The 26,690-nt window shown below is 38.1% G+C and overlaps 1 protein-coding gene across 1 annotated transcript; it reads left to right on the top strand.

Moving 5' to 3' along the window:
• Positions 1 to 19,383: 19,383 nt before the first annotated feature.
• LOC308653745 (sperm motility kinase X-like) lies at positions 19,384 to 20,778 on the top strand (the record flags this gene model as incomplete). Its single annotated transcript, XM_081302427.1, has 1 exon — positions 19,384 to 20,778. One exon carries the CDS (start codon positions 19,384 to 19,386, stop codon positions 20,776 to 20,778), a length of 1,395 nt encoding a protein of 464 aa, XP_081158553.1.
• Positions 20,779 to 26,690: the final 5,912 nt, after the last annotated feature.

Genomic DNA, 26,690 nt, shown 5'->3' with positions numbered 1-26,690 from the left:
CGAGCGCGCTACGGCTTGAGCCACATCCCCAGCCCCATGGTCTATTAAATTTTTAAGGGAAAAGTTTTGTCAAAGTACAACAAACCTCAGCTAAAAGACTTTAAAAATTTTTTTTTCTTCTTTTAAGTTTCAAAGTTCCACAGCCCCAGAAGTCATATTCCTCCAAAATGACTTGATTGGTGGCCCTGGAAGATATTAGGATAAGCCTCCCAGGAAGCTGAACTTCGTAGTCACAAGGACTATGAATGAAACCCATCCTTCTAGAAAGCAGAATCAGGTGTAATCAGGAATTCCACTCATCTGTGGCAGAAGGCAGAGGTTTTGGTGATGGGGCTTTCATTATTGCCATGAATTTCCACTTTCAAAGTGGATATCTGAATAATGGTTATCTTGTTTCTGTTCTTCACTATTGTTGAGTGTGTGAGTGTGTGTGGTGTGGGAGGGCTGAATGGGTACAGGCCATACACCTGTCTCTAGGATAGGTCTCAGGAGTCACATTTAGACCTGAGGAATATTGCAGCATAGCACCTGGTGATCTGACCTTTGAGTTGCAGCAGTGAATGGGTAGCACTTTGGGTTATCTCCTAGGACGCATGAGTGTGTGAGAGGAAGAACAGAAGAGAGAGCTCGTACCAGAAGAACACACTAGGCCAACTACACACAAACTTGGTTCCTTCCTCTCAGAAGCCCCTTGCCTGCCTCAGGAAAAAAATATGTTTCCATGGTCTTGTACTTTCTCTTTTTCCATCTTCTGGGTGGACAATGCCCTCCAGGATTAACCTTGGAAGTCATGTGGTGAAGATGGCAGGGCCTCTATCAGTCTGAATCCTTGAATGGAGCCAGACCTACTTCCTCCTCACCATCTCAAAAGTAATTCTGGGTTATATTGGGGTAATATTTGGTTTTATTCAGGTTCTGAGATTTGGATTTGACTCTTAAGGAAACTTACAGACAGTAAACCAGGAGCTAAACTCTTCAATGATATGTTCATGGGGCAGGAACAGTGGGCAACAGCACTTAGTTCAGTAGCAGATGGTTTAATCTGATGACCCAAAGAGTGGTTTGTGCATGAGGAAGAAAGAATGGTCTGGAATTCTCATCAATTACATCGGAAAACAGTTACTAGACCTCCAGGCCCAGTGATATGAGAAGTGTGGTCAGAGAACATAGCCACTCTTAGAGAGGAAACAAGGGGAAGCTATGTCACCAAGGAATAGCCATGCTTTAAGTAAACAAGAATGTGAAGAGAATATTCACATAGAGTTTCAGAAAATGAGAAGCAATCAGAAAAGGGAATGCACAAAATAACGGGGAATCTGGTGGATGGGGTATGACCTTCAAATTCTTGGTTCTTGTGGCAAGAGATGAAAAGCTAAATGCCATTATTCCTAGTGATCTGGAGACAGCAAGGCTGTGACTGCTACAGAAGGTGTAAAATGTCTTGAGGGTCAGGAGCAGGTCAGTTCTTGCCGGTGACTCCTGATGATAGAAGTCCAGAGTCCCAGGAGATATGGCCTTACTTGAAGGGCAGGCAGTGTCCTGTGCTCTGTGATGATGGCCTACAGAGGCAGGCTTCATTCCAGTCTTGCAGAGGGTCACTTTTATTCTAAGCAGCCAGGTACTTTTTTGTCACTTCCTGTTACACACTGTATTTCTATTCTTAGTAATTCACTATTATGTTGCTCCAGAAATTTTATCTTGTATATTCAATTTGCAAACTTACCTTGCATATTCTAAACTTAGGCAGTATTTTACACTCCTCCCAAAAAGCAGAAAGCTCTCAGAATGTTCAAACTCATATTATCTCACTAGCAATTCTGCCATTGTTATCTAGTGTTTTATTCCATCTTGATTAAGAAATTATTTTCATTCTTGTAAACGATCAACATTTGTTTAGATCTACCCATGGGTGAACCATTTTCTTTGTTCTTTGTTACATTCTGCATCTCAGAATGAGATGCACTTTTCTTTGGGATCACTTTTATTATTTTCCAAGTACATATTTTAGAAGCACTTTTAGAAAGGACTTTTTGGACTGTCAGATTGTCTATTTATTTTGGGGTTTTTTTTTGTAAATATCTTTAATTTGATGCTTAGACGAAAATGTTTTTCTGGTGCACAATTCTATTAAATAGTTACTTTTTATAAAATCTGAATGTATCATTCTGTTATATTCCATTGCTGCTGATGAGAATTCAGCTGTTATTATATTATACTTTTAAATTGTACTTAAATAACATCTTTCATTTTGCCATGTACTAGACTCTGTTCTTTGAGCTTAAAGAAGATTAACTTGTTCAATTCATATAGCAACACTAGGAGTCTAAGGTAATTACTGTTATTGTCATTCCTGTTTTACAAATGAATTATCTGAGGCACCAGAGGTTCACTGTTTTGCCTGATGTCATCCAGTTAAGGGTCTAAGCCAGTAAATGAACACAGGCTATGTGCCTCCCAAGTCCTTGCTCTTAGGTGTTATCTATGGTGCTTTCTTTTTGCTTAAGACTCAATCAACTTTCTTTATCTGTGGGTTGGTGTCTTTCTTTAATTCTGGAAATGTTTCCTGCTATTTTTAAGTGAGTTGTCATATCCTTTACTTTTTCCTTTAAGAACATTGATTAGATGTGTACTGAGTCATCTTTCTCTGTCCTTCAAGTTTCTCAGGTTCTTCATTTTTTTCTTTTTTCTTTATGCACTATATTCTGGATTCTTTTTTTCAAGGAAATCTACTCTACTTGACTATCTTTATTCATGTCAAATCTGCCATTTAGCCATTCCAAAGGGTGTCTAAATTATTTACCTTTTCATTTTAGAAGTTTTATCTAGTTTATTTTAAATAAAAGCATCCAAATTTTATATTCTATTCATCCTTCATTATACTTTTAATTTCTTTCTTTATTCATTTATACATAGTAAGCATCCTGTACAATCTGTAGTTTTTATCTCTAATATCTGTAAATTCAATTCTGTACCTTATTATTTTCATGACTCACTCTTAAAAGTTTGTTTCCTTGTGACTATGTGATTTTTTTAATGGTGATATCATGTACTTTTGAAACATAAACTGGAAGAACTCTTTGAAACCTGGGTTTTAAATTATTATCTCTCAAAGGCTTTGAATTTGCTTCTGTCAGTCACCTGGGAGAGCTGTCAATCTGGGCCCATTTAGATTAATGCCTTCAGCTTTGAGGGGTTTGGGGATTATTTGTGTTATACATAGAAGGCTCAATAAATATTCATTATTGTTGGCTATTATTTGAATTTTAGCATCACTTACTCTCAGGAACAGCAAAAATGCAATGAGTTCTTATTATGTTGAGGCATTTTACTAGATGCCAGGGGATAGGAAAGTACATGAAACCAAAATAAAACAGTAGCATTCTGACTTCATGGAACTTACACTATTGCTAGGAAAATAGCCCTTAAAAAATGAATTGAACCAAAGTGTGATCAGTATAGTGAGTTTTTTTAAAACATTCATTGTTTAATTGATATTGAAAGATCAGTCCATATCATTCATCTAAAGGCCTGTACACTGATATCTACATCTGAGCCATCAAGGAACTGTTTAGAACTATATGCAGATGAAGAAACCAGGAAACATCAGTGAGACTAGAATGGCTCATTAGATATCCTCTAAGACATCCTGACACATAACTTTAGAAAGAAGACGAAATATTGGTGGAGTGAGAGAATCAAAAGGAAGAGAGAAGTGAAATTTATTTATTTATTTTTTAAGTTGGAGCTGATTGAAACGGCTTGGTCTGACAAATGCAAAATGGAAGAAAAAGTAGTCCTGCAAAGGACACCAGAAACCAGGAGAGCAGGGCCCCCAAGTAAGACAACAGAATAAATGTAGAATAAATGTCCCCTGCTCAGTCCCTGGAAGGAAGAAGCAAGACCATGAACAGCATGTGCTGAAGCCTGTGAAATGGTGATTAAAAGTCCCCTAGCAACTGCTTTGGATCAAATGTCCAGGTCACCAAATGTCCACTTACCAAAGAGAGAAATCTCTGAGTGAGGCCTCAAAGATTTCCCAATATTTGGATGTAGTTGGTATGATTCTCTCAAACATTCAGAATGTCTCCATTTTTTAACTTCTTTCCCCAAATTATTCTTAACACATAATATCAATGGTTTCATAGTTTATTTTTTAAGCGTAGCTGGTTCATTGTAAAAAAGAAATATTTAAAGGACTTTTACCTGTTTTGGGCTCTGCTTTGCACTGATTCTGCTAGTTCTTGGGTTATGTGGAAGTTTAGAAGTGAAAGAAAATATGCAGAATATTTAGGAACTAAAGGATGAGTCTATGTGGCTGAGCCCAGGTATGAATGAGAACAGATATGTTGTGACCTAAGAGATTCATATTTTAAAGTTATTTCTAAATAGTTTCTGAATTCCAAAAGCATCCTCTGTACAATGTATACTTTCTGATAATATGATTTACAATAAGATTAAAAGAAGAAAAGCAAGTCAGTAAAGGTAAGTAAGGCATGAGTTGCTTGAGGCAAGTCTTGCCACTATGAGATTACTACTTGAAAAAAATAATTTATATTGAGTACATAAGACAACATCGTCTGAAATAAAGACAATACCACTAGAATAAACTCTTGAAATATGCTATTTTAAAAATCTCTCAATTTAGAAGTTCTCGGACCTAAAAATCATCCTAGAAATTAGTTCTATGGTATTTATCTTATGAATAAAAACAACCTCATCAATTGGCATTTTAGAGTTTGGACTGAAATATTTCAGCAAAAAAAAATGTATTTGTGTGTGTGTGTGTCTAAACTGAGGTGAGGAAGGGATAGAGTTTGGGGGGGGGGGCAGGGATCATCCCATGAAAAATGAAAAGTTCTCTTGTTGGTCAGGGATTATGTGTTGATACCAAATCATGAACTTGAACAGGTTCTGGATTGAGGAACCTAAACAAACTGAATGAATGTTAGTACAAAAAAAAAAAAAAAAACCCTCAAAGTTTCAAGCCCAAGGTTTAATCATCCATCAATCTAAATGCAAGTTTTTAAGGCTATAGGGACTGAAATTAAAATGTATATGTAGTTAGATACACTGAAATGAGGGAGATCTCAGAAAGAAGGAACACAAGAACATGGCAAGAGACTCCATGGAGATGCCCTTCTTTCCCTGCCAAGAACATGCCTTCCAAATGTGGGGTAATGCTAGTGATGCCTCCATGCTGATCATGTGGAATTAACTTATCAACTCAGCCAACAAAAGGAATAAAATCAAACAAACTTTGATTTAGTGTCCATCAGACAGTTGAATCACATCCAGAATGACACTATTATTTTTGTTGCCAAGAAATTAAAATTAGATTAAAAGCAAACATTTTTAAATCATTTTCTTAATAAAAGGAATTTTTAAAATCATAAATACCTTATGTGTGATCTATGATGTGAAGTGAAATAGTGAGACCCATTGAAAGCCAAGACGAAATCTTCGCAGTTTCTATCACTGAACCCCTTCTTTTCAGGTCACCTGAAAAGAAAACATGATTACCTCTGTTCTGCTCTCCTCCTTCCCCTTATCTATGGCATGTGGATTTCCTCGTTGGGAAACCTGAAGTCTCTATTAGTTAACAATCAATAAGCTTTGACAAACATGATTCGTGCTTAAAAATAAAAATTAGGGGCTTGATTTGTGATTGATAAATTTCCTACATTTTAAAGAATAATTACAAAGAAAAAAAAATCTAAGGTATCCATTGTGAAGCCTATCATTTGACTCTTGAATGATTTATCAAGATGTACTTTTATTTCCCGAGGTCACCAAATACCTCCTATATTAACAGAAAGGTATTTATTTGAGGATTATGCTTCATTATATTTAATAATAGGGAAGAAGCCCCCTCACAAATGAAAGAAAAAAACAGAAACAGAAAATCAAAACCTTATGTTGGTCATTTAACTCTTCACTCTTGCCCTACAATTATGCCAAGGTCTAAAATTATTCTGCTCTCCCCCTTTAGCCCTCCCACTACCCATTCCTGGAAGTCATAATGGGCCTTGGCCTGTTATGTTGGTGCTGGGAACAAGCATCTTGTATGACTCATGGTATCAAATGCTCATAACCCTAAAGAGGAATGACAACCCCAAGTATTGACTAAAGTTCAAGGGTGCACAAATGGTTTCAAACAATGCAATAATGTTGCCAACTCTTCTCAGCAGGGCTGCTCACTGGCTCCTGGAACACAGCTATTTTAAACCAAATCTTTCAAAGATAGGAAATAGACGACCTGCAACTGAAAGATAGCCCACCTTTTCCCCAAGAAAATTTGTCAAGGGCTTTGGATATTATCAGCCTCACTACTGGACAGTGTTTGGGTGACTTGGTGTTGGCCACTGCATATCAGCTTGTTTACATGGGCTTGGCTATCACCATTCTTACTGCCCAAAGGTTGCAAGTTAGTGATCTTGAGGAAAGTTTCTGGGTGGTTTTAATCTGTGTTTCTTTAAAAGGTTACAAATATTTGAAATCAGATTATTTTGCATAATTTCAAAATATCTTCTGCCACATGGTGTATTAATTACAAAGGGTAGAATAACTTGGCAATGCAGAAACTTAGAAAACACCATCTTACCCAGGTAATCAAAGTGAACATCACCAGTAAAATGTTATCAGTATAACGTATCCTCCTCCCCATGTGATTTGCTAATAGAGTGTGTTGGTTTTGTGACATTCTTCCCCAAAATGGATAAACGCAATCTAATATGAGAATTCATCAGAAAATCCAAATGATGGGACACTGCCCAAAATAAATAGCCAGTACTCTTCAAAAGTCATGAAAATTCCAGAAAAACAAGTGGGTTGTGAGAGTCTTAATCCAATCAGTGATTTAATCCCCTGATAGGGTTTAACTAAATTGTAATTGAAGTGGCAGGGTGTGGTTGTTGGAGGTGGGAATTGGGGTGTGGCTTTGGATGTATATTTGTATCTGGTGAATGGAGTATCTCCCTCTTTTATGATCAACATGTGAGCTCCTTCCCTCTGCCACACCCTTCTGCCATGACTTTCTGCCTCACCTCAAGTCTCAAGGAATGGAACCAACCTCCCATGGACCAAGACCTCTGAAACTCTGAACCCTCAAATAAACTTTTCCTCCTCTACATTTGTGCTGGCCAGGTCATTTAGTAATAGCAGCAAAAAAACTGACTACAACAGAAATTGTTACTGAAGAGTACGGTCATTGATGCAATGGAACTTATCATGTGATTCAAAGATTTTTGAGTTTTTGGAATTGGTGGGAGAAATTTTGAGATGTTTAGCAATACAATCTGGAAATACTTTAGACTGTTGTAAATAGAGATTAATGGCCAATTCTGGTGGTAGCTCAGAAGACCAGAATGGCAATAGGACCATGGTCAGTGAAGACAGGGCTCAAGAGGATTCAAAAAAAGGAGGACTCCATTGGAATTTGCAGTAGAGACAATTCATGTTATGTTTTGTTTGAGAAATTGCCTGCATTTTGTCCATGTCCTGAGACTTTCTGTGAGGCTAATTTTAAAAGCAATGGTCTTCTTAATCTGGTAGAAGAAATTTCTAGGCAACATAGCATTTAGGCAGTGGCATGGATATATATTGCTGGTGGCTTTTAGCCAACTTTATTGTGATGATCAGGAGCAAAAAGCAGAGCAGAAAGATTTGGAAAAAGTGAACTTGAAAGTTGGGACTAAAACTGGGTCTAAGGAAGTTGTAGTTGTTAAAAACATTACCACCACTGAAGAAATACTAAAGACTTTGCCCAGAGACAATAATAAAAATGGCTTGAGGGCAACTCAGGAGCTGGCAAGACCACACCCATCTCAAGTTCAAGGAAGTAAAGGTGAAAATTCTCTTAAGAAGAGACCAGTGAGGCACCCTTCTTGCACAAGGGGGCCTAGGAAGGTTGTTCAACATGCTCAGCTGTATAGGCACTCAGAGACCACTTCACCTAGGGTCTGTGGAGATTTGGAAACTGCTCAAGATGGTGGCAGACCCTGGCATCAACCATCTGGTGCTGGTTCTACAGGAATGCATGATGTTGGGGTTAAGGGGTCATGAAGGCTTCCACCAGGATTACAAGGAAGGCCTTGGAAGCCAACAAAAGTGCTGCAGAACTTGAGTCCCTGAGGGCTCTCCCTAAGAAGGCAAGGTATGGAAATTTGAGGAGGAAGCTAGAGCTGCAGTGGAGACCCCCACCAACAGAGATTAAAAGAATGCCAGTAACATGGGACATTGTCCTAGGAAAACTTCAGAAATTGACCAGAGACAAGCAAGTACCCCAGATGGGAGACATAGAGCTACAAGATTTGTTTGTACAGCTGGATTTTGGTCTTGCTTTGGTCCTATGCATTCTTTCCATGCCCCTAATTTTGTGAATGGAAATGTTTATTCTGTATCTTTATATATTGAATATGTTTAAATTGCTTTAACTTTACAGAAGCTCACAATGAGAGATTGCCTTGAGCTTCAGAGAAGACATTGGACTTGAACTTTGAGAAATATTGGAACTGTTGAGACTGTGAGCACTCTGGGAAATGACAAAGTATATTTTGCGTTGTTGAGAAGGTTGTGAGTTTTTGAGGGCCAGGAGTGGAATGTTATAGTTTAGATGTAATATCCCCCCAAAGCTCACGTTTAAGACAATGCAAGAAGGTTCAGAGAAAAAATCATGGAGTTGTGAGTGTCTAAACTTAATCAGTGATTTAATTCCCTGATATGAACTAAATGACTTATAACTGAAGGCTGATAGGGTGTGGCTGGAGGAGGTGGGACATTGGGGGCATGATTTTGGGGTATATATTTTGTATCTGGTAGGGAAAATTATCTCTCTCTGCTTGCTGATCACCCAGTGAACTGCTTCATATGCTACACTCTTCATCCATGATGTTCTGCCTCACCTCAAGCCCCAAGGAATGGGGCTAGCCTTCCATGGACTAAGACTTCTGAAACCATGAGCCTTGAAACAAACTTTTCCTCATTTAATGATAAAATAATGTTTGTTTCAATAAATGGTACTAAGCGCACTGGGTATCTAAATGCAAAAGAATGAAGTTGGACCTTACTTTTCACAATATACAAAAATTAACTCAAAAATGAATCAAAGGAATGAATATAAAAGGTAAAACTAAAACTCTTAGAATAAATCATAGATAATATTCAAGATCTTGAACTAGTAGATGATTTCTTAGCTGTATCATCAAAGTACATGTAAGGAAAGGAAAAAAAGGAATAAATTAGATTTTATCAAAATTGAATCTAAGGACACCATTGAGAGAATGAAAATATAACACAGGATATGTGCATCTATATCGGTGTCTGTCTATATCTCTACATACTTCTATATTATATCTCTCTATATAAACATGTTGAAAGGAATGAAACTGATAGCATGTTATGCAACTCAAGAACAAAAAGACAAAGAATTTAATTTAAGAATGGACAAAAATTTGAATAGTTATTTTTCCATAAAAGACATAGAAATGATCAACATTACATGGAAAGATACTAAACATCATTAGTCACTAGGGAATTGCAAACCAAAACCACACTGAGAGATAACATCACATTTACTACTTTGTTATAAATTTTTTTAAAAAAATCAGAAAATAACAAGTATTGGAGAGGATATGGAAAAATGCTGGAACATTTGTATTTTGCTGGTAGAAATGTAAAATGGCACAGCTGCTATGGTAATTGGTTGGATGGTTTCTCAAAGAGTTAAACTTGGTTTTACCAGATGAACCAGCAATTCTGCTCTTAGGAGAAACTGAAAGGGAATCAAACAAATGTTTGCAGATGAATGTTCAATTCAGCATTGCTAGTCAGTTTTTCATTCCTATAACCACAAACCTGACAAGAATAAAATGAAGGAGAAAAGGTTTATTTTGAGCTTACGGTTTCAGAGGTCTTAGTCTATAGTTGGCCAATTCCATTGCTTTGGGCCCAAGATGAGACCAAACATCATGGCAGAATGTGTGTGGTGGAAGAGAGCTTTTCAGCTCACAGGAGCCAGGAAGCAGAGGGAGACAATGAGCTGGGGACAAATATAATTCCCAAGGGCATGCCCCAGGTGACCTCCTCCAGCCATGCCCCATGTGCCTACAGTTACTACCCAATAATCCATTTAATTATTAATCCATCAAATGGATTATTGTATCTATGGAGGTGTTGCTCTCATAATCTAATTATTTCACCTCTGAACATGACTGCATTGTCCAACACATGAGCTTTTGGGTGAACACCTCATATCCAAACCATAACAAGCACTTTATAAAGTAGGAAAGAGGTAAAAACAGTTGAAAATGAATAAACAAAATGTGGCATACCTATACAATAGAATATTATTTAAGCATAAAAATGATTAAAGTACTCACACCTACTACAATATGAATGAACTTTGAAAACTATATGCTTTGTGAAAGAAGCTATGATCCCATTCATATGGAACACCATAAAAATATAAATCCATAGAGACAGATGTTGGACTAGAGCTTTGCATGGGTTATGTGGAGAAGAAATGGAAGGTGACTTCTTAATGGTTATAACGCTTTCTGTAAGGGTGATTAAAATATGTTGGAACTAGAGAGAGATGATGATCCTACAAAATTGCAAGTGTACTAAATGCCACTACATTTTATTTTGTGAATTTTATTTAAAAACAAAAACAAATGAACAAAAAAGAAGAGATAAAGACAAGATATATGAAAACAAAACAAAAAAATTCAGCGTCATTAGACCAGCACTACAAAAAAATAAAATAAAATAAACCAAAAGCAACATAAGGAAGGGAAAAGAAGATAAAAGCAGAAATCAATGAAACCCAGAATGAAAGAATTAGAGCAAAAAGAAAAAAAATCAACAAAAGCAAAATCAATTAATTGAAAAAATGAAAAAAAATTGACAAAGAAAGGAAACAAGATAGGAAAGGTAGCAGAATACAACAGTTACTAATAGGGCATTATGTAAAATTGTGGATGTGTAACCGACGTGATTCTGCAATCTGCATTTGGGGTAAAAATTGGGAGTTCATAACCCACTTCAATCTAATGTATGAAATATGATATGTCAAGAGCTTTGTAATGTTGTGAACAACCAATAAAAAAGAAAGGAAACAAGAAAGACACAAATTACAAATATCAGGAATAATAAGAAATTATTTTGAATCCTTATACTCCAATAAAATAGAAGATAGTGAAGGCATCGATAAATTTCTTAAGTCATATGATCTTCCCAGATTGAATCAGGAGGATATACACAACCTAAACAGACCAATATCAATTGAGGAATTAGAAGAAGCCATAAAAAGACTACCAACTAAGAAAAGCCCAGGACCGGATGGGTATACAGCAGAGTTTTACAAAACCTTTAAGAAGAACCAATACCAATACTTTTCAAGCTATTTCAGGAAATAGAAAAAGAGGGAGAACTTCCAAATTCATTCTACCAGGCAACATCACCCTGATTCCTAAACCAGACAAAGACACTTCAAAGAAAGAAAACTACAGACCAATATCTCTAAAGAACATAGATGCAAAAATCCTCAGTAAAATTCTGGCAAATCGGATACAGAGACATATAAAAAAGATCGTGCATCATGATCAAGTAGGATTCATCCCTGAGATGCAAGGCTGGTTCAATATACAGAAATCAATAAATGTTATTCACCACATCAATAGACTTAAAGATAAGAACCATATGATCATCTCTATAGATGCGGAAAAAGCATTTGACAAAGTACAGCATCCCTTTATGTTCAAAACACTAGAAAAACTAGGGATAACAGGAACATACCTCAGTATTGTAAAAGCTATCTTTGCTAAGCCTCAGGCTAGCATCATTCTGAATGGAGAAAAATTGAAGGCACTCCCTCTAAAATCTGGAACAAGACAGGGATGCCCTCTCTCACCACTTCTGTTCAACATAGTTCTCGAAACATTGGCCAGACAACATCCAATATTGAGGGCCCAGGCACTTCCTTCCTTAATAAGACTCTTAAAGCTTAAGAAATAAAACCAAAAGACAGTAAGTGGAATGACATCAAATTTAAAGGCTTCTGCACAGGGAAGGAAACAAAAACTACAATAAATCCTGCTTATACATAGAAAGATAAGCACTAATCAATTTAATAATAATAATTATAGAAGGTAGATCAGTAGTGTAGAGCAAATGGATAGGTGGAGGGAGGAGGAGAAGGAAATGAAAGGTGCTGGGGTAAGAGATTGAGCAAATTACATTATGTTCATGTATGAACATGGCATAATGAATCTCATTATGATGTAAAACACCAAAAAAGTAAATGTTAAAAATATTTTTCTTAGAATACTAGTTTCACATCTGTGTTATGAACAGTGTTTTTCCATGAATGGAGGTTATATATGCAATAGTATATTTGTACACATATTTTAAAGGTGCTTCTAAAAATGTTACTCTATATTACCTTGCTAACAATGTCAATTTCATGAATGAATTTTTTTCTATTCAGAAAAACATTGAAAAATATAAAGATACTTGCTTAAAAGATCATTTCTAGAATGCTAGTTATACTCTGTGTTGTGAAAAGTAGTATCTCTGTGACCTACTCATGTGTAATTAAAAAGAATTTGTAGAATTGAGGTTATATAAGATGTGATAATCGATAGACCCATTTACAAGGTGTTTCTTTTAAACTGTCTTGTTAATAGTGTTCTTTCAGTGAATAAAGGTGATTACAAAAAAAAAAAAAGAAACATTGGCCAGAGCAATTAGACAAAAGAAATTAAAGGCATAAAAATTGGAAAAGAAGAACTTAAATTATCACTATTTGCGGATGATATGGTAATATATCTAAGAGACCCAAAAGGGTCTACAAAGAAACTACTAGAGCTAATAAATGAATTCAGCAAAGTGGCAGGATATAAAATCAACATGCATAAATGAAAGGCATTCCTGTATATCAGTGACAAATCTTCTGAAATGGAAATGAGGACAACTACCCCATTCACAATATCCTCAAAAAAAAAAAATACTTGGGAATCAACCTAACAAAAGAGGTGAAAGATTTATACAATGAAAACTACAGAACCCTAAAGAGAGAAATAGAAGAAGATCTTAGAAGATGGAAAAATATACCCTGTTCATGGATAAGCAGAACTAACATCATCAAAATGGCGATATTACCAAAAGTTCTCTATAGGTTTAATGCAATGCCAATCAAAATCCCAATGGCATTTCTTGTAGAAATAGATAAAGCAATCATGAAATTCATATGGAAAAATAAAAGACCCAGAACAGCAAAAGCAATTCTAAGCAGGAGTGTGAATCCGGCAGTAAAGCGATACCAGATTTCAAACTATACTACAGAGCAATAGTAACAAAAACAGCATGGTACTGGTACCAAAACAGGCGGGTGGACCAATGGTACAGAATAGAGGACACAGAGACCAATCCACAAAATTACAACTACCTTATATTTGATTAAGGGGCTAAAAGCATGCAATGGAGGAAGGATAGCACCTTCAACAAATGGTGCTGGGAAAACTGGAAATCCCTATGCAACAAAATGAAACTGAATCCCTTTCTCTCACCATGCACAAAAGTTAACTCAAAATGGATCAAGGAGCTTGATATCAAATCAGAGACTCTGAATCTGATAGAAGAAAAAGTTGGCTCCGATCTATATATTGTGGGGTCGGGCTCCAAATTCCTTAATAGGACACCCATAGCACAAGAGTTAACAACAAGAATCAACAAATGGGACTTACTCAAACTAAAAAGTTTTTTCTCAACAAGAGAAACAATAAGAGAGGTAAATAGAGAGCCTACATCCTGGGAACAAATTTTTACTCCTCACACTTCAGATAGAGCCCTAGTATCCAGAATATACAAAGAACTCAAAAAATTAGACAATAAGAAAACAAATAATCCAATCAACAAAAGGGCCATGGACCTGAACAGACACTGCTCAGAGGAGGACATACAATCTATCAACAAGTACATGAAAAAATGCTCACCATCTCTAGCAGTCAGAGAAATGCAAATCAAAACCACCCTAAGATACCATCTCACTCCAGTAAGATTGGAAGCCATTATGAAGTCAAACAATAACAAGTGATGGCGAGGATGTGGGGAAAAGGGTACACTTGTACATTGCTGGTGGGACTGCAAATTGGTGCGGCCAATTTGGAAAGCAGTATGAAGATTCCTTGGAAAGCTGGGAATGAAACCACCATTTGACCCAGCTATTCCCCTTCTTGGACTATTCCCTAAAGACCTTAAAAGAACGTACTATAGGGATACTGCTACATCGATGTTCATAGCAGCACAATTCACAATAGCTAGACTGTGGAACCAACCTAGATGCCCTTCAATAGATGAATCGACTAAAAAATGTGACATTTATACACAATGGAGTATTACTCTGCACTAAAAAATGACAAAATCGTGGAATTTGCAGGGAAATGGATGGAATTAGAGCAGATTATGCTAAGTGAACCTAGCCAATCCCTAAAAAACAAATGCCAAATGTCTTCTTTGATATAAGGAGAACAACTAAGAAAAGAGCAGGGAGGAAGAGCATGAGAAGAAGATTAACATTAAACAGGGATGAGAGGTGGGAGGGAAGGGGAGAGAGAAGGGAAATTGCATGGAAATGGAAGGAAAGCCTCATTGTTATACAAAATTACATATAAGAGGAAGTGAGGGGAAAGGGAAAAAAACAAGAGACAGAAATGAGTTACAGTAGATGGTGTAGATAGAGAAGATGGGAGGGGACGGGAGGGGAGGGGAGGGGGGATAGTAGAGGATAGGAAAGGCAGCAGAATACAAAAGACACTAGTATGGCAGTATGTAAAAAAGTGGATGTGTAACCGATGCGATTCTGCAATCTGTATATGGGGTAAAAATGGGAGTTCATAACCCACTTGAATCAAATGTATGAAATATGATATGTCAAGAGCTTTGTAATGTTTTGAACAACTAATAATAAAAATTTTAAAAAAAATTTAAAAAAAATATCAGGAATGAGCTGGAGACATAGCTCAGAGGTAGAATATGTACTTACCATGCTCAAGGTCCTGAGTTCAATCCTCAGCACTGCAAAAAACAATGAAATTATTAGTAATGAAAGAGTGGCCATGAAGGGTGATAAGGGACCTTATGAATTAGTATATGACCATAAATTCAGCAAGTTAGACAAAGGAACAAATCACCTATAAGACACAAACTGCCAAAATATATTCAAGAATAATGAGATAATAAGATTGGTTCTATGTATTTTCTTCAAACAGTTCAACTTGTAGTTAAATCCCTTCTAATAAACACAAAAGCCAGGCATGGGAGTACATTTCGGTAATCCAGTGACTGGGGAAGCTGAGGAAGAAAGTACACATGCAAGTTCATAGGCTACAAGAACATTTACATAAAAATAAATTAAAGCTGAAATTAACCTTTGTGAAGTATTATTTTAAATAAAGGCCTAGTGGTGCATACCTGTAATCCCAGCAACTCAGGAGGGAGGATAACAAGTTCAAGGCCAGACTTGACAACACAGAAGCACCTTGTCTCAAAATAAAGAATAAAAATGGCTCAGATGTAGCTCGGTATTAGAACACTACTGGGTTCAATTCTCCATGTCCACCCTCCCCCCAAAAAAGAAATTGTTTATAATATCACTAAAAACTCCACTAACTTAACTAAATATGTGCAAAATCTGAATATATTGTACAAAACATTGAGGAACTAAATAAATAATAGAATGATATGTAAAAGGGTTATGGATTGGAAGGCTTGATATTTTTAAGTATCTCAATTTTTTGCACATTGATATATGAATTCAACAAAATTCCAATCAATATTCCCAGAGAAGATAAAAATTTTTCATAGTAGTAATTAACAAGCATTTTTTCCTTTTAGAAACATAAAAGAACAAAAATAGATAAAACAATTTTGGAAGGGGAGAACACAATTGAAAGACTCATCCTATTGGGTTACAGAATCCTAGAAAACTGATGCATAGTACTAGAGAAAAGCACACACATGTACTGCAATGGAGCCCAGAAATAGACCTACATGTGTGATGTTAATTGCTTCTTGCTAGAGGTGTAAAGATAATTCAAGGAAGAGAAGATAGCCTTTCCAAAAAAGAGTGTAAGAACAACTGAATATCGATATGCTACAAAAAATTAAAAAATTCCCAAGCATTAAAATCCTTGATCTGCACACTAAACCTTATTCAAGAATTATCTCTAAATGGGTTTATGAGCTAAAATGTAAAATTATACAAATATTACAAGAAATAGAGCAAATCTTTGTTGCATTGTGACCTCAGAGTTTGGGTAAGAGTTCTTAAACACATGCTTGAAGATCCTTATGGCTCTGCTTACTGATCATCATGTGAAAACTTCCCTCTGCCACACTCTTCCACCATGATGTCCTGCTTCACCCTCAATCCCCAAGGAATGGAGCCAGCTGACCAAAAACTGAGACCTCTGAAACGAACTTATAATGAGAAATCACACGAGGACAATATGGGGAAATTAAGATAAAATCCTTCCTTTGTCTCAACACCATTGGTATTAAGAATGTGCTCTACAATGTCTTAGGCAACAGAGCATTTTGGTATAGTACTGCGATATGAGTGAGATGCTCCCATCTTTTTGACACCAATTATTAGGAATAAAAACGAATTGAATACCTCAAGTGTAGATATGATGAAGCCTTCCAAAGCCCAAATTTATTTTAAAAAATTAGACTCCCAATGACAAGTCCATTGAACTATTGTACAAATTTTAATTTTAAACAAGTAAATATCAGTCTCTATAACCCATTGAAGAAAAAAAAGTCAACATAAACCATTACCCACACCATGAAGCAAAGTTGCCAAATTGAAATTATACTCAGTGTGTTCCTTCACCACGAAAAGCTCAAACTAGAAAACAGTAAGATAAAAGAAAACTTCCAAAACCTTGGGAAAAAGAGCATAATTCTAAATGATCTATTAGTCAAGAAATTTCCCAAGAAAATAAAATAGACACTGAACCTAGTGAAAAATATTTAAAAATTTGCAGAACACATCTAAAGCAGTACTTGAAAATTAATAGCATTAAAACCACATCAGAAATGAGGAGTAGGCACAATTTAATAATCATTTTTACCACCTGAGAAATCTTGGGTGTTGAGGGCAGGGTGTTTGAGGAGCAAATAAACCAAATCAAGCAGAAGAAAGAATTAATGTAGATCAGAGCAGAGATTAATTAAATTAATTAGAGACAATGGAAGAAATCAAGGAGACAAAGAGCCGCTTGCTTGAAATGATTAATAAAATTCACAAATTTTGAATAACATCAATGAAGAAAAGAAGAGACAAATTTTCAACATCAAGTATTAAATGGAATATTAACTATGACAGACTCTGAAGACATCAACAGCCTATTAAGGAAATAGTGACCCCTCCTTCCCCCACAGAGGGTTCGTGTGTTGGCAGCTTTGACCTCAGGGTGCTGATGTTGGCTGGTAGAATTGTTAAGAGGTGGAACAAGTGAAGGGTTACTGGGTCATGGGCATCAGGACTTGGCAAGACCGTACCCGCTAAAGATATGCACTTCATTCATGAGCCCAGGATGTCAGATGATTGAATGGGTGGATGTATGACAAAATTCCACACCTATGGATAAAAGCTCTTAGAAAGAGGAATGGAGCAAGTTATGGTTTAATTATACCTCTCAGAGCCGTTGTATAGGTTCTAATCCTGCACCTAGGAATAAGGCCTTTTTTTCAGAAATAGCAATATTATGATGTAATCACCTAAGATGGGGTCATAAGGGAGTAGGACAAGCTGTTGTTTCAGTGAGACGTGTGACCTTATAAGGAGAGCAGGGCAGGCTACTGATCCACTGTGCCTTATATCCTGATTATCTTCTTTCCTATCTAATAGATTTTCTATGTAAAATATTTGAATTTCCATCCCTTTGATTTTATGGATGTCCTAGGGGTACCTCTGTGCAGTGTCCCTGGGCATCCCTTTACCATGAGATAGAGGACCACCTCCAATGTGAACCTAGAGCCACTAACTCCAGGGTGATGACAAAACCAGACCTGTTTATGAAATGAAATTATAAAAATGTTATGGTAATAAACCAATGTCCCACCCCCCCAGCCTTTCTCCAGGAATCCTGATGGACCATGGGTCCCTGCCTTCTGCATTATAGATAACTTCTCCTGGTAGTTGGCCTCCTCCCTTTTGAAGTGTTAATGAACCTATGAAGGCTCTGGGCTCAAAACTAGAGATTTATCAAAGGCCTTGTAAGAGGAGCCAGTTCTTCCCCATATCACACTCTGCTTCTGTAAAAATGCTACCTCTAGAAACCACTTGCACAATTCTATGTCAGGTAGACTAGAAAATTTATGACACTAGATACCTATAAATATTGTTAAAAAACTGGGCATAGGGGCTCAGAATTTGTTTTGTTTTCCTCTGGGCCCGCTGGTATAAAATAAAATTTGGAGTTCTTCCCATTGACTGCTGCTTGATGCTTCTAGACCAATCAGTTTCCCTCACCATCAGTACCACAAAATGCTGATCTTGTGCATCTCTACCCATCCCCATCAACTACTAGTGTCACCTTGGAATGAATATGCATTGTGTGTAGGACTGTATGGAGAAATTATGAGAAACTTTTCCCCATCTAACCCCCAAAGGTGTTAATACTGTGCTCTGTGGTGTCTTAGGGAACAGAGAATCTTATCACAGTATCACATGTGACTGAAGCACTACCAACCTTTAAACAGCAGTTATTAGAAATTGGAAGAAAAAAAGGAATTGAATACCTTGAGTGTAGATATCTTACAAAGCCAGGGTTATTAGAGATTTTTCAAATGAAAATCAAAAGTACATTGAATTTCTGTAGAAATACTAATTTCTAAACAAGTATATATCAGTCTCCATTACCCACTAAAGGAAAAAAAAAGTCTGGAGCTCCTTATTCCTATTCCAAAAATAAAAGCATTTCTAGAGGCTCCAAAGGGAGATGACCACTGGGAGTTATGGCCAGGCATGCCTGGGCCACTGCTTGCTCTGATGTCACAATGAGCCATTGTGAGCAAGTGTCAAAGTGCAGGTATATAAGTGAGTGGCTTTGGCTGAGTTTTTGTCCACAAGTACAGGAAGCTCTTGGTGGTGACCTGTCGGACTCCCAGATAGTTAGTGCGTTTGGTGGTTGGTGGTTGGCGGTTGTTGGTGGTGGTCTTTGGATATTGGTTCTTTGGTTTGGGTTTGTTGTTTTGTCTTGTTTTTGTTTTTGATTTGGGTTTGTTGTTTTGTCTTGTTTTTGTTTTTGATTTGGGTTTGTTGTTTTAGTCTGTTATTTTTTTTTAAGCTAGCATCCTTAGTTGGTGTTCCTGCTTAGGATGGATAGCCAGAGTAGTGAGAGTAGTGGAGTGGGGCAGGGGCCTAGCTCCTGCAAGACTATTGTCCTGAGGGACCAGTATGAGGTCCTGAGGGACATTGGGCATGGTGGGTTTGGCCAGATCAAACTAGCCCGCCATTGCCTCACTGGGGCACAGGTGGCAGTGAAAGTCCTGCAGAAGAAAGGGAAGAGACACGAGCTCCTCTCTGAACTGAATATAATGAAGAGCCTGGAGCATCCCAACGTGATCCAGTTATTTCAGGTCATTGAGACCCGAAGAAATATCTACCTGGTGATGGAGCACGCAGGTGGGGGCCAGCTATTGGACCAAGTCCCGCTGGGTGGCATGCAGGAGGAAGAAGCACGCAGACTGTTCCGGGAGGTAGTATGTGCCGTAGCCTACTGCCATGACAAGGGCATGGTGCACCGAGACCTGAAGCCACAGAACTTCGTGCTGGATGCCAAAGGTCACATTAAACTTATCGATTTTGGCTTCAGCACCTGGGTCACACCAGGCCAGAAACTGAAGGAGCCCTGGGGCACTCTCTCACACCTTGCCCCGGAAATTATCCAGAGGCGAGCGTATGAGGGCCCCCCAGTGGACATCTGGAGCCTGGGCGTCACCCTGTATTTTATGTTGACAGGGACGCTCCCATTTATGGGATACACCCGTAAGGAGACGATGCGGCAGATCGTGCGGGGATGGTTCCGTGACCCTCCCCACGTTTCTCTGGCAGCACGGAAGCTCATTTACCAAATGCTGACCCTGGACCCCAGGAAGCGGCCCACAGCCAAGCAGATCCTTCAGCACATATGGCTGATGCAAGGTGAGCAGCATTTACCCCCTCATTATGATGAGGCACTCCTCAAACAGCCAGACCCTGAAATACTGACCATAATGTTTGATATGGGTTATGATCTACGCAAGACCTGGATGTCCCTGGCCAAGAGAAAGTTCAATGCGGCCATGGCTACCTACCTTCTGCTCCGGCACCAGAAAAGCCAGGGGCAGGGCTTCATGTTCCAGGGAAAGCCTGTGCCTCCCTTGGTTAAGCCTCAGCCATGCCCCCTGGATCCTTCCCATTCCCTTGTCCTCCCAATAAGGAGCCCCAGTGAGCCTGCCCTTCGCACCTTCTCCTTGCCCTGTGAGCTTCCTCTGCCTGAGGAGGCCAAACGCTTAGGGCAGAAGCACATCAGGAGGGCCAGCCAGCCGCCTATTCACTTCCACTTCCCGCCTGCAAGAACCCCCACACCTGGGTTAGCCTCCCAGTCTGACTCTGGGCAACTCCACGCCAGCAGAAAGCTCTGGAAGAGGGTAACTAGGGGGATTGCTACCTGTGTCCGACAACTGTGCTGTTGCATACCACGTGTCAGCAATGCGGTGGCTCCAATGTAAGAGCAGAAACCTGCCAGATTCATGAAGTGAGGCTCCAATGAAGCGGGAGAGCTGACCACACAATACCAGGGGGCAGCCAGAGGACCCTGTTCTCTGTGGATCCTGACACCTTGTTTGGGTTCTCAATCAAGTGGACAGCTGCAGGAGAAGATGTGCCAACTACCTCAGGTGTCTCTGCACGGGTTCCAGCCCAGAGCACTTCTGCATCCACCTGGACATCAGGAGTCTCCTCTTCCCCCACCTGCAGAAGACATCAGAGGTGGCTCCCCTGGGACACTCCCGCCTGCACTGTTCCTCTGTCCTTTCTCCCATTCTCCTGAGGCATTTCTTAAATATTTTTCAAATTTTGTAATAAAAGTATTGTTCAAAATAAATGTTTTTAGTTGCTTTATTTGTAATCACCTCAATCTGGAAACAATTCAATTGTCATTTAGCTGACGAATGGATAAGCAAACCATGGTATGTCCATACTGTAAAACGCTTCTCAGCAATAACATGAACAAGTCTTGATTTAAAAATCAAACACTTACAGTTTCAAAAGTCTTCATAGTACATGATTCCACTCACATGGCTTTTGGAAAAGAAGACAGACCATTGGATGCCAGGGGCTGGAGGTAGAGAGACAGGGGTGAACTACAGAGAATCCCAGGTGAATTGTTTCTTTGCAGTGCTGGTGCATTGAACCCAGTCTCTTGTGCAGGATAGGCAAACTCTACCACTAAGCACAACAGGGAGACTGTGTTCTTACTGAATCTGGATTGTGATAACCTGACTATATTTTCATCAAAAGTAGCAGAACTGATGGCCAGGTATACACCTGTAATTCCAGAAACTGGGAGGTAGAGGCAAGAGGATCACTAATTGAAGCCAGTCTCAGCAACTTAGTGAGTCCCTAAGCAACTTAGACCCTGTCTCAAAATTCATAGAAAGCTTGGCATGTAGGTCTGTGTAAAGCAACCCTTGGTTCAATTCCCAGTACACACAAAACAAAGTAGCAGAACTATAGACAAAGAGGTAAATTTTGTAGTGTGTAAATTAAACTTTAATAAAACAAAAAGGGAAAATGTAAAGAGCCAAGAATAACCAAGACAATTTTGAAGAAAATTCTAGTATCTAGAAAATCTAGAAAAAATCTAGAAAAGTATTTCTCTACTAGATATCAAGAAATATAAAAAAATGATATGATTTACATAATTTATATTGGTTCACAAAAAAATAGACTGTGTATACAAAAATAAAGAATTTAGAAACAGATCTATGTATATAGGATCTTGGTAAATGATAGAAGAGGGTGAGACAGGTCTGTCTTTGCAATAAGAGGATAGGAGATCATCAGTTTACCATGTTATTTTTTAGAGTACAATTTATTTCTGCCTAACACCATATACAGAAATCAACTCCCTCACCAAACTTTGTCTAGAATGTTGTACAACAGCAATCTCATATACTGCTGGTGAGGGTGTACAGTGACCTGAGCATTGGGGAAAGAGTTTAGCATTGTTTACCTAAAGTGAAAATGTGCATATCTCATGATCCAACCAATTCCACTCCCTGACAGGCACATATGCAACAGAAATGTGTGCCCACATGTTTCAAGATACCTGGCAGCATTTGTCATTGTAGCCCTGACCTAGAAACAACATGACTATCCGTTAATAATGAAATGAATCAGTAAGAGTAGTGTTTTCTACAATAGTGTAGCATAAAAGAAGGGAAGGAGTAAACTATAAAATGGGTGCTATGGTTACATGGTGACAAACCTATCCCATTCTCTGGGTTGTCTTTTTCCTCTTTATGGTCTGAAGAAAATTGCATTCATGGCCCCATTTTTTTCACTCTTTCCAGCAGTTAAGCTCTTGGCATGTGACTTGGCAGTTCCCCTTAGAATAAAAGGTGGAATCATCTCTCTGCCTCTTGATTCTGGGTTTGGCCATGTGAATGAGATAGAAATGAGAAGGGTCCTATTCAGAGTGTAGGCCTCAAGAGACATTGTATGGTTTTCCTTCCCTTCTTCCCCCCACCACCCTTGCCTCAACCCCTTTGGCTTCTTATGTTTCTAACATGACCATAAGAAAGACATATCCACTCCACAGGCTTTGTTTTGATCCTATCCATTCTTTCTATGTCCCTAATTTTGTGGATGGAAATGTTTACTCTGTACCATTATATATTGGATATTTGTAAGCTGCTTTTAATTTTATAGAAGCTCACAATGAGAGATTTCTTTGAGCTTCAGAGAAGTCATTGGACTTGAACTTTGAACAATCCAGGAACTGTTGAGGTTGTGAGGATTCTTGGGAACAAATGTATTTTGCATTGTGAGATGGTTGTGAGCTTTTGGGGCCAGGGGAAGAATGTTGTGATTCACATGTGGTGTCCCCCAAAAGCTCATGTATGAGACAATGCAAGAAGGTTTAGAGGAGAAATGATTGGGTTGTGAGAGTCTTATCCCAATCAGTGATTTTAATCCCCTTATATGGATTAACAAAGTGGTAACTGAAGTTCCAGGGAGTGGTTGGAGAAGGTGGAAATTGGGGTGTGGCTTTGGATGTATATTAGTATCTGGCAATAGGAGTCTCTCCCTCTTTTCTGATCAACATATGAGCTGCTTCCCTCTGCCACACTCTTCTGCCATGATGTCCTGTCTTACCTTGAGCTTCAAAGAATGGAGCTGTTCCTCTATGATTGAGACCTCTGAAACTATGAACCCTCAAATAAACTTTTCCTCCTCTACAGTTGTGCTGTTCAGGTCACTTAGTCACAGAACAAAAAATCTGACTAAAACATCACTGATTGAAGAGACAAAGGACATTCTGGATTTAATGTGGGAACAGAAAGCAGGCCATTATTGAATGTTAGGGAGGTATCCAAGACTACCATCAAGTTCAGTGACCCCATAAGGATTCGCCAGGACATGAAAAAGCTGTTATAATCATGTTACAGTTTATGACTGTGCAAGGATTAGGTTTAAGCTCAGCAAAGGGAAAATGCAAATGAGGAAAAGTCCAGGAGGGACCAGGCACAACTCTAGCTGTCCTCTCCCAATGAAGTTGCACAGAAATTTTTCATTCTCCTAGGGACGATGTATGATCATACTGATGTCAACCAAGCTCCCCTAAACCTGTGTCCAGGTTTATATCCAGGAGCAGTCCTTTCCACATGCAGTGCTCTTATGATTGACCTTAGCTGTTTTGTCTAAAGCACCTCCCAAAGGTCAAACCAATATGGGGTAACTTAAAGCACAGACATAGAAACAGATTCTCCCCATAAATCATGTGGTTAGCATAAACACCCTAGTCAGTCTAATACAGTGTGGCCCAAGGCCTTACTCCAAGCAACCAAAAATATTCTTATCATACAGAATACCCCAAGGGCTCAGAGGTTCCTTCCAGAAGCCAGTCAAGATTCATTTCTGAAGACTGGTCTGTGGAACATGCAAGATTTGACCAATTCGGTCCTACTTTGTTAATGCTTTCCTGTACAATAGAAAAACTGGTCATATCCAAATAAATCTGCATTTAATAGTATTGTACCAATGTTGAATTTTAGCTGATAATTATAATATAGTTGTTTAAGATGCTAAAATTAGAGGAATCTGGATATAATGGGCCGAATGTCCAAAACAGTATGTCCAAGTCCTAGTCCTCATTGTCAGTACCTATTAATGTGAACTTATTTGGAAATAGGGTCTTTACAAAGATGAAATTAAGATAAGTAACCATAAATAAAATAATTCTGGATTTAGGGTTATTCTTAAATTCGAAAGACTAGTGTCCTTGTAAGAGTTAGGAGAGGGAGATCTCAGACACTGATACAAAAGAGAAGTTCCAGAAAGAAGGTCATGTGAAGACATAGGCAGACATCAGTGTGAGGCATTTGCACACCCAGGAATTCCAAGGATTGCTGGTAGTCAACAGGAGCTAGAAGAGAGACATGGAATACATGAATTCCCTTCAACCCTGCAAACACTTTATTTTCAAACTTCTGGCCCTCAAACTAAGAGAGCCAAATTTTGGTTGTTTTCAGATACCGAGTAACCAAATTGCCCTAGGAAACTTATACTGGGTTACTTTTGCAACTTTTCTGTAAATCTAAAATTATGTCATTTTTTAAAACAACTATTTCTTTAACAAAACTGATGATTTTATGTGAAATATTTTTGGCATTTCTGGAAAAAAAAAACTAAAGAATCTGGCATCACCCGGACTTTTGCAATGGCAATGTTGAGTTGTAACTGAACAATTGTGGTTCCCGTTAGACAGCGCCTTTTCCACAGGACTCTCCACTCTCAGTTGTACTTCACCTGGCCTGCCTTCCTTGTTTATGCTACTACGAGAGGTCTGTAGGCCTGTGCACATCTGGCCCAGCTTCTGCCAGTCATCACTGAAGAACTGGAGCAAATTCAAGAGACTTATATCCCACCCTTCTGAGCAGAGACAATTCTGTGCACTACCACCTTGTTCAGGTGATTGAGACACCAGCGTCAACTGTTCGCCTGAGTCACCAAGGAGTTGGCCACTTGTTTCTTTAATAGCATGAGGGAAGTTCCAGAAAATGTCTCAGCAATACCACAAAGTCCCAAGTGTCTTGTCTTCAAAGTGGGGTGTTTCGATGCCAGCTCCCTCATCTGCTTCTTCCTGTGCTGCTCTGAGCTTGTGAAAATGGACTGACATGCCTCAAACATGAACTTCAAAGTATGTAAGTTGCATGTGTCCACCTTCAATACACCCTTCCAGTGAAAGATATTGAGAATCATATGAAGTTGCATATTCTTTTATGCACCAGAGGTTAGATTTCCATAAACAAGTCACTGAGAAAGGAAATGATTTCCCTATGTATCATTTAACCATATTTTACTTAACCTTTAAGAAGGTATATGCTTTAGTTCTGTTCTTCAGAGCAATGTAACCACTGTATTACCTTCTATATGCTAAGCTTTCATGAAATTAAACAAATGGTTTTATATTAACCATGAAGGCATAATATATGCATTAGTAGACTGCGTTTATTAGAGTAAGCTATAAAATTTGTAAAGGAAAGAAAAAGTAAATTAGGAGAAATATTCTAAGCCTCAGTTGAATGTAAGTATCTCCCCTCAATGTCTGCTTTTTAAAAAGACTAGAGATTTCTTGATCTTACACTGTAGAAAATTCAGTAGGAATTAACAAAACTTAAACCACTGTTACTTGCTAAAAAAAAAAAAAAAAAAAAAAAAACTTCCTAAAAAAATTCAAGAATATGTTTGAGGAACTTACCTCAAACACGAAGGTTGACGAGTTCACAAATATCTGAATGTCTTTGTTTGTTTTGGTCCCTTCATATAATTATCACAAAGGAAAGAAAAGGGCATTATTCTTGCTTCCAGATGTCCCTTTCATCATCTGCCTTTGGACACAGGTGCAACTGAGATGTGTTTTTGGAGAATGGCTGTGGTTTCATGCAAGTTGAATGCTTTTTTGAAAATCCCATTTGTCATTATAACTTCCATGACAATTGCATCAATAATTATTTGTTCATCTATTAAACACAATTTTCTCGTTTAATAACAACATGCCAGGCACTGTTTGAGAAGTAAATACCACAATCAAATATCCTTGCTTACTAATTAGGGAGATGTGCTTTAGAGCAAGCAAGCAAGGAAAAAAAAACTGGCAGGATCCCAAGATAGAGAGCAGGGACAAGGATTATTATTTTCCTTATGTAATCATGGAAGTCACATTGATGAGAAGATATTTAGGCAAATCCCTGAAGGATAAGAAGGTTTTTTAACTATTTACAAATAAAAACAAAGCAAAAAGAATACAGGAAAAAAATAACAATGTAGCAATAAAAACAGTGTTAAGAATAACAATTGTAATATTAATAATAACAACATTTAAGGAATACCAAACATTCTGCTATAAGTATTTTAT

Source organism: Spermophilus citellus, assembly GCF_964194105.1.
Source record: "Spermophilus citellus genome assembly, chromosome: 1".
NCBI classification, from domain to species: Eukaryota; Metazoa; Chordata; class Mammalia; order Rodentia; family Sciuridae; genus Spermophilus; species Spermophilus citellus.
Note: the sequence above shows the minus strand (reverse complement) of the source record. Positions and strands in the feature narration are given on the sequence as shown.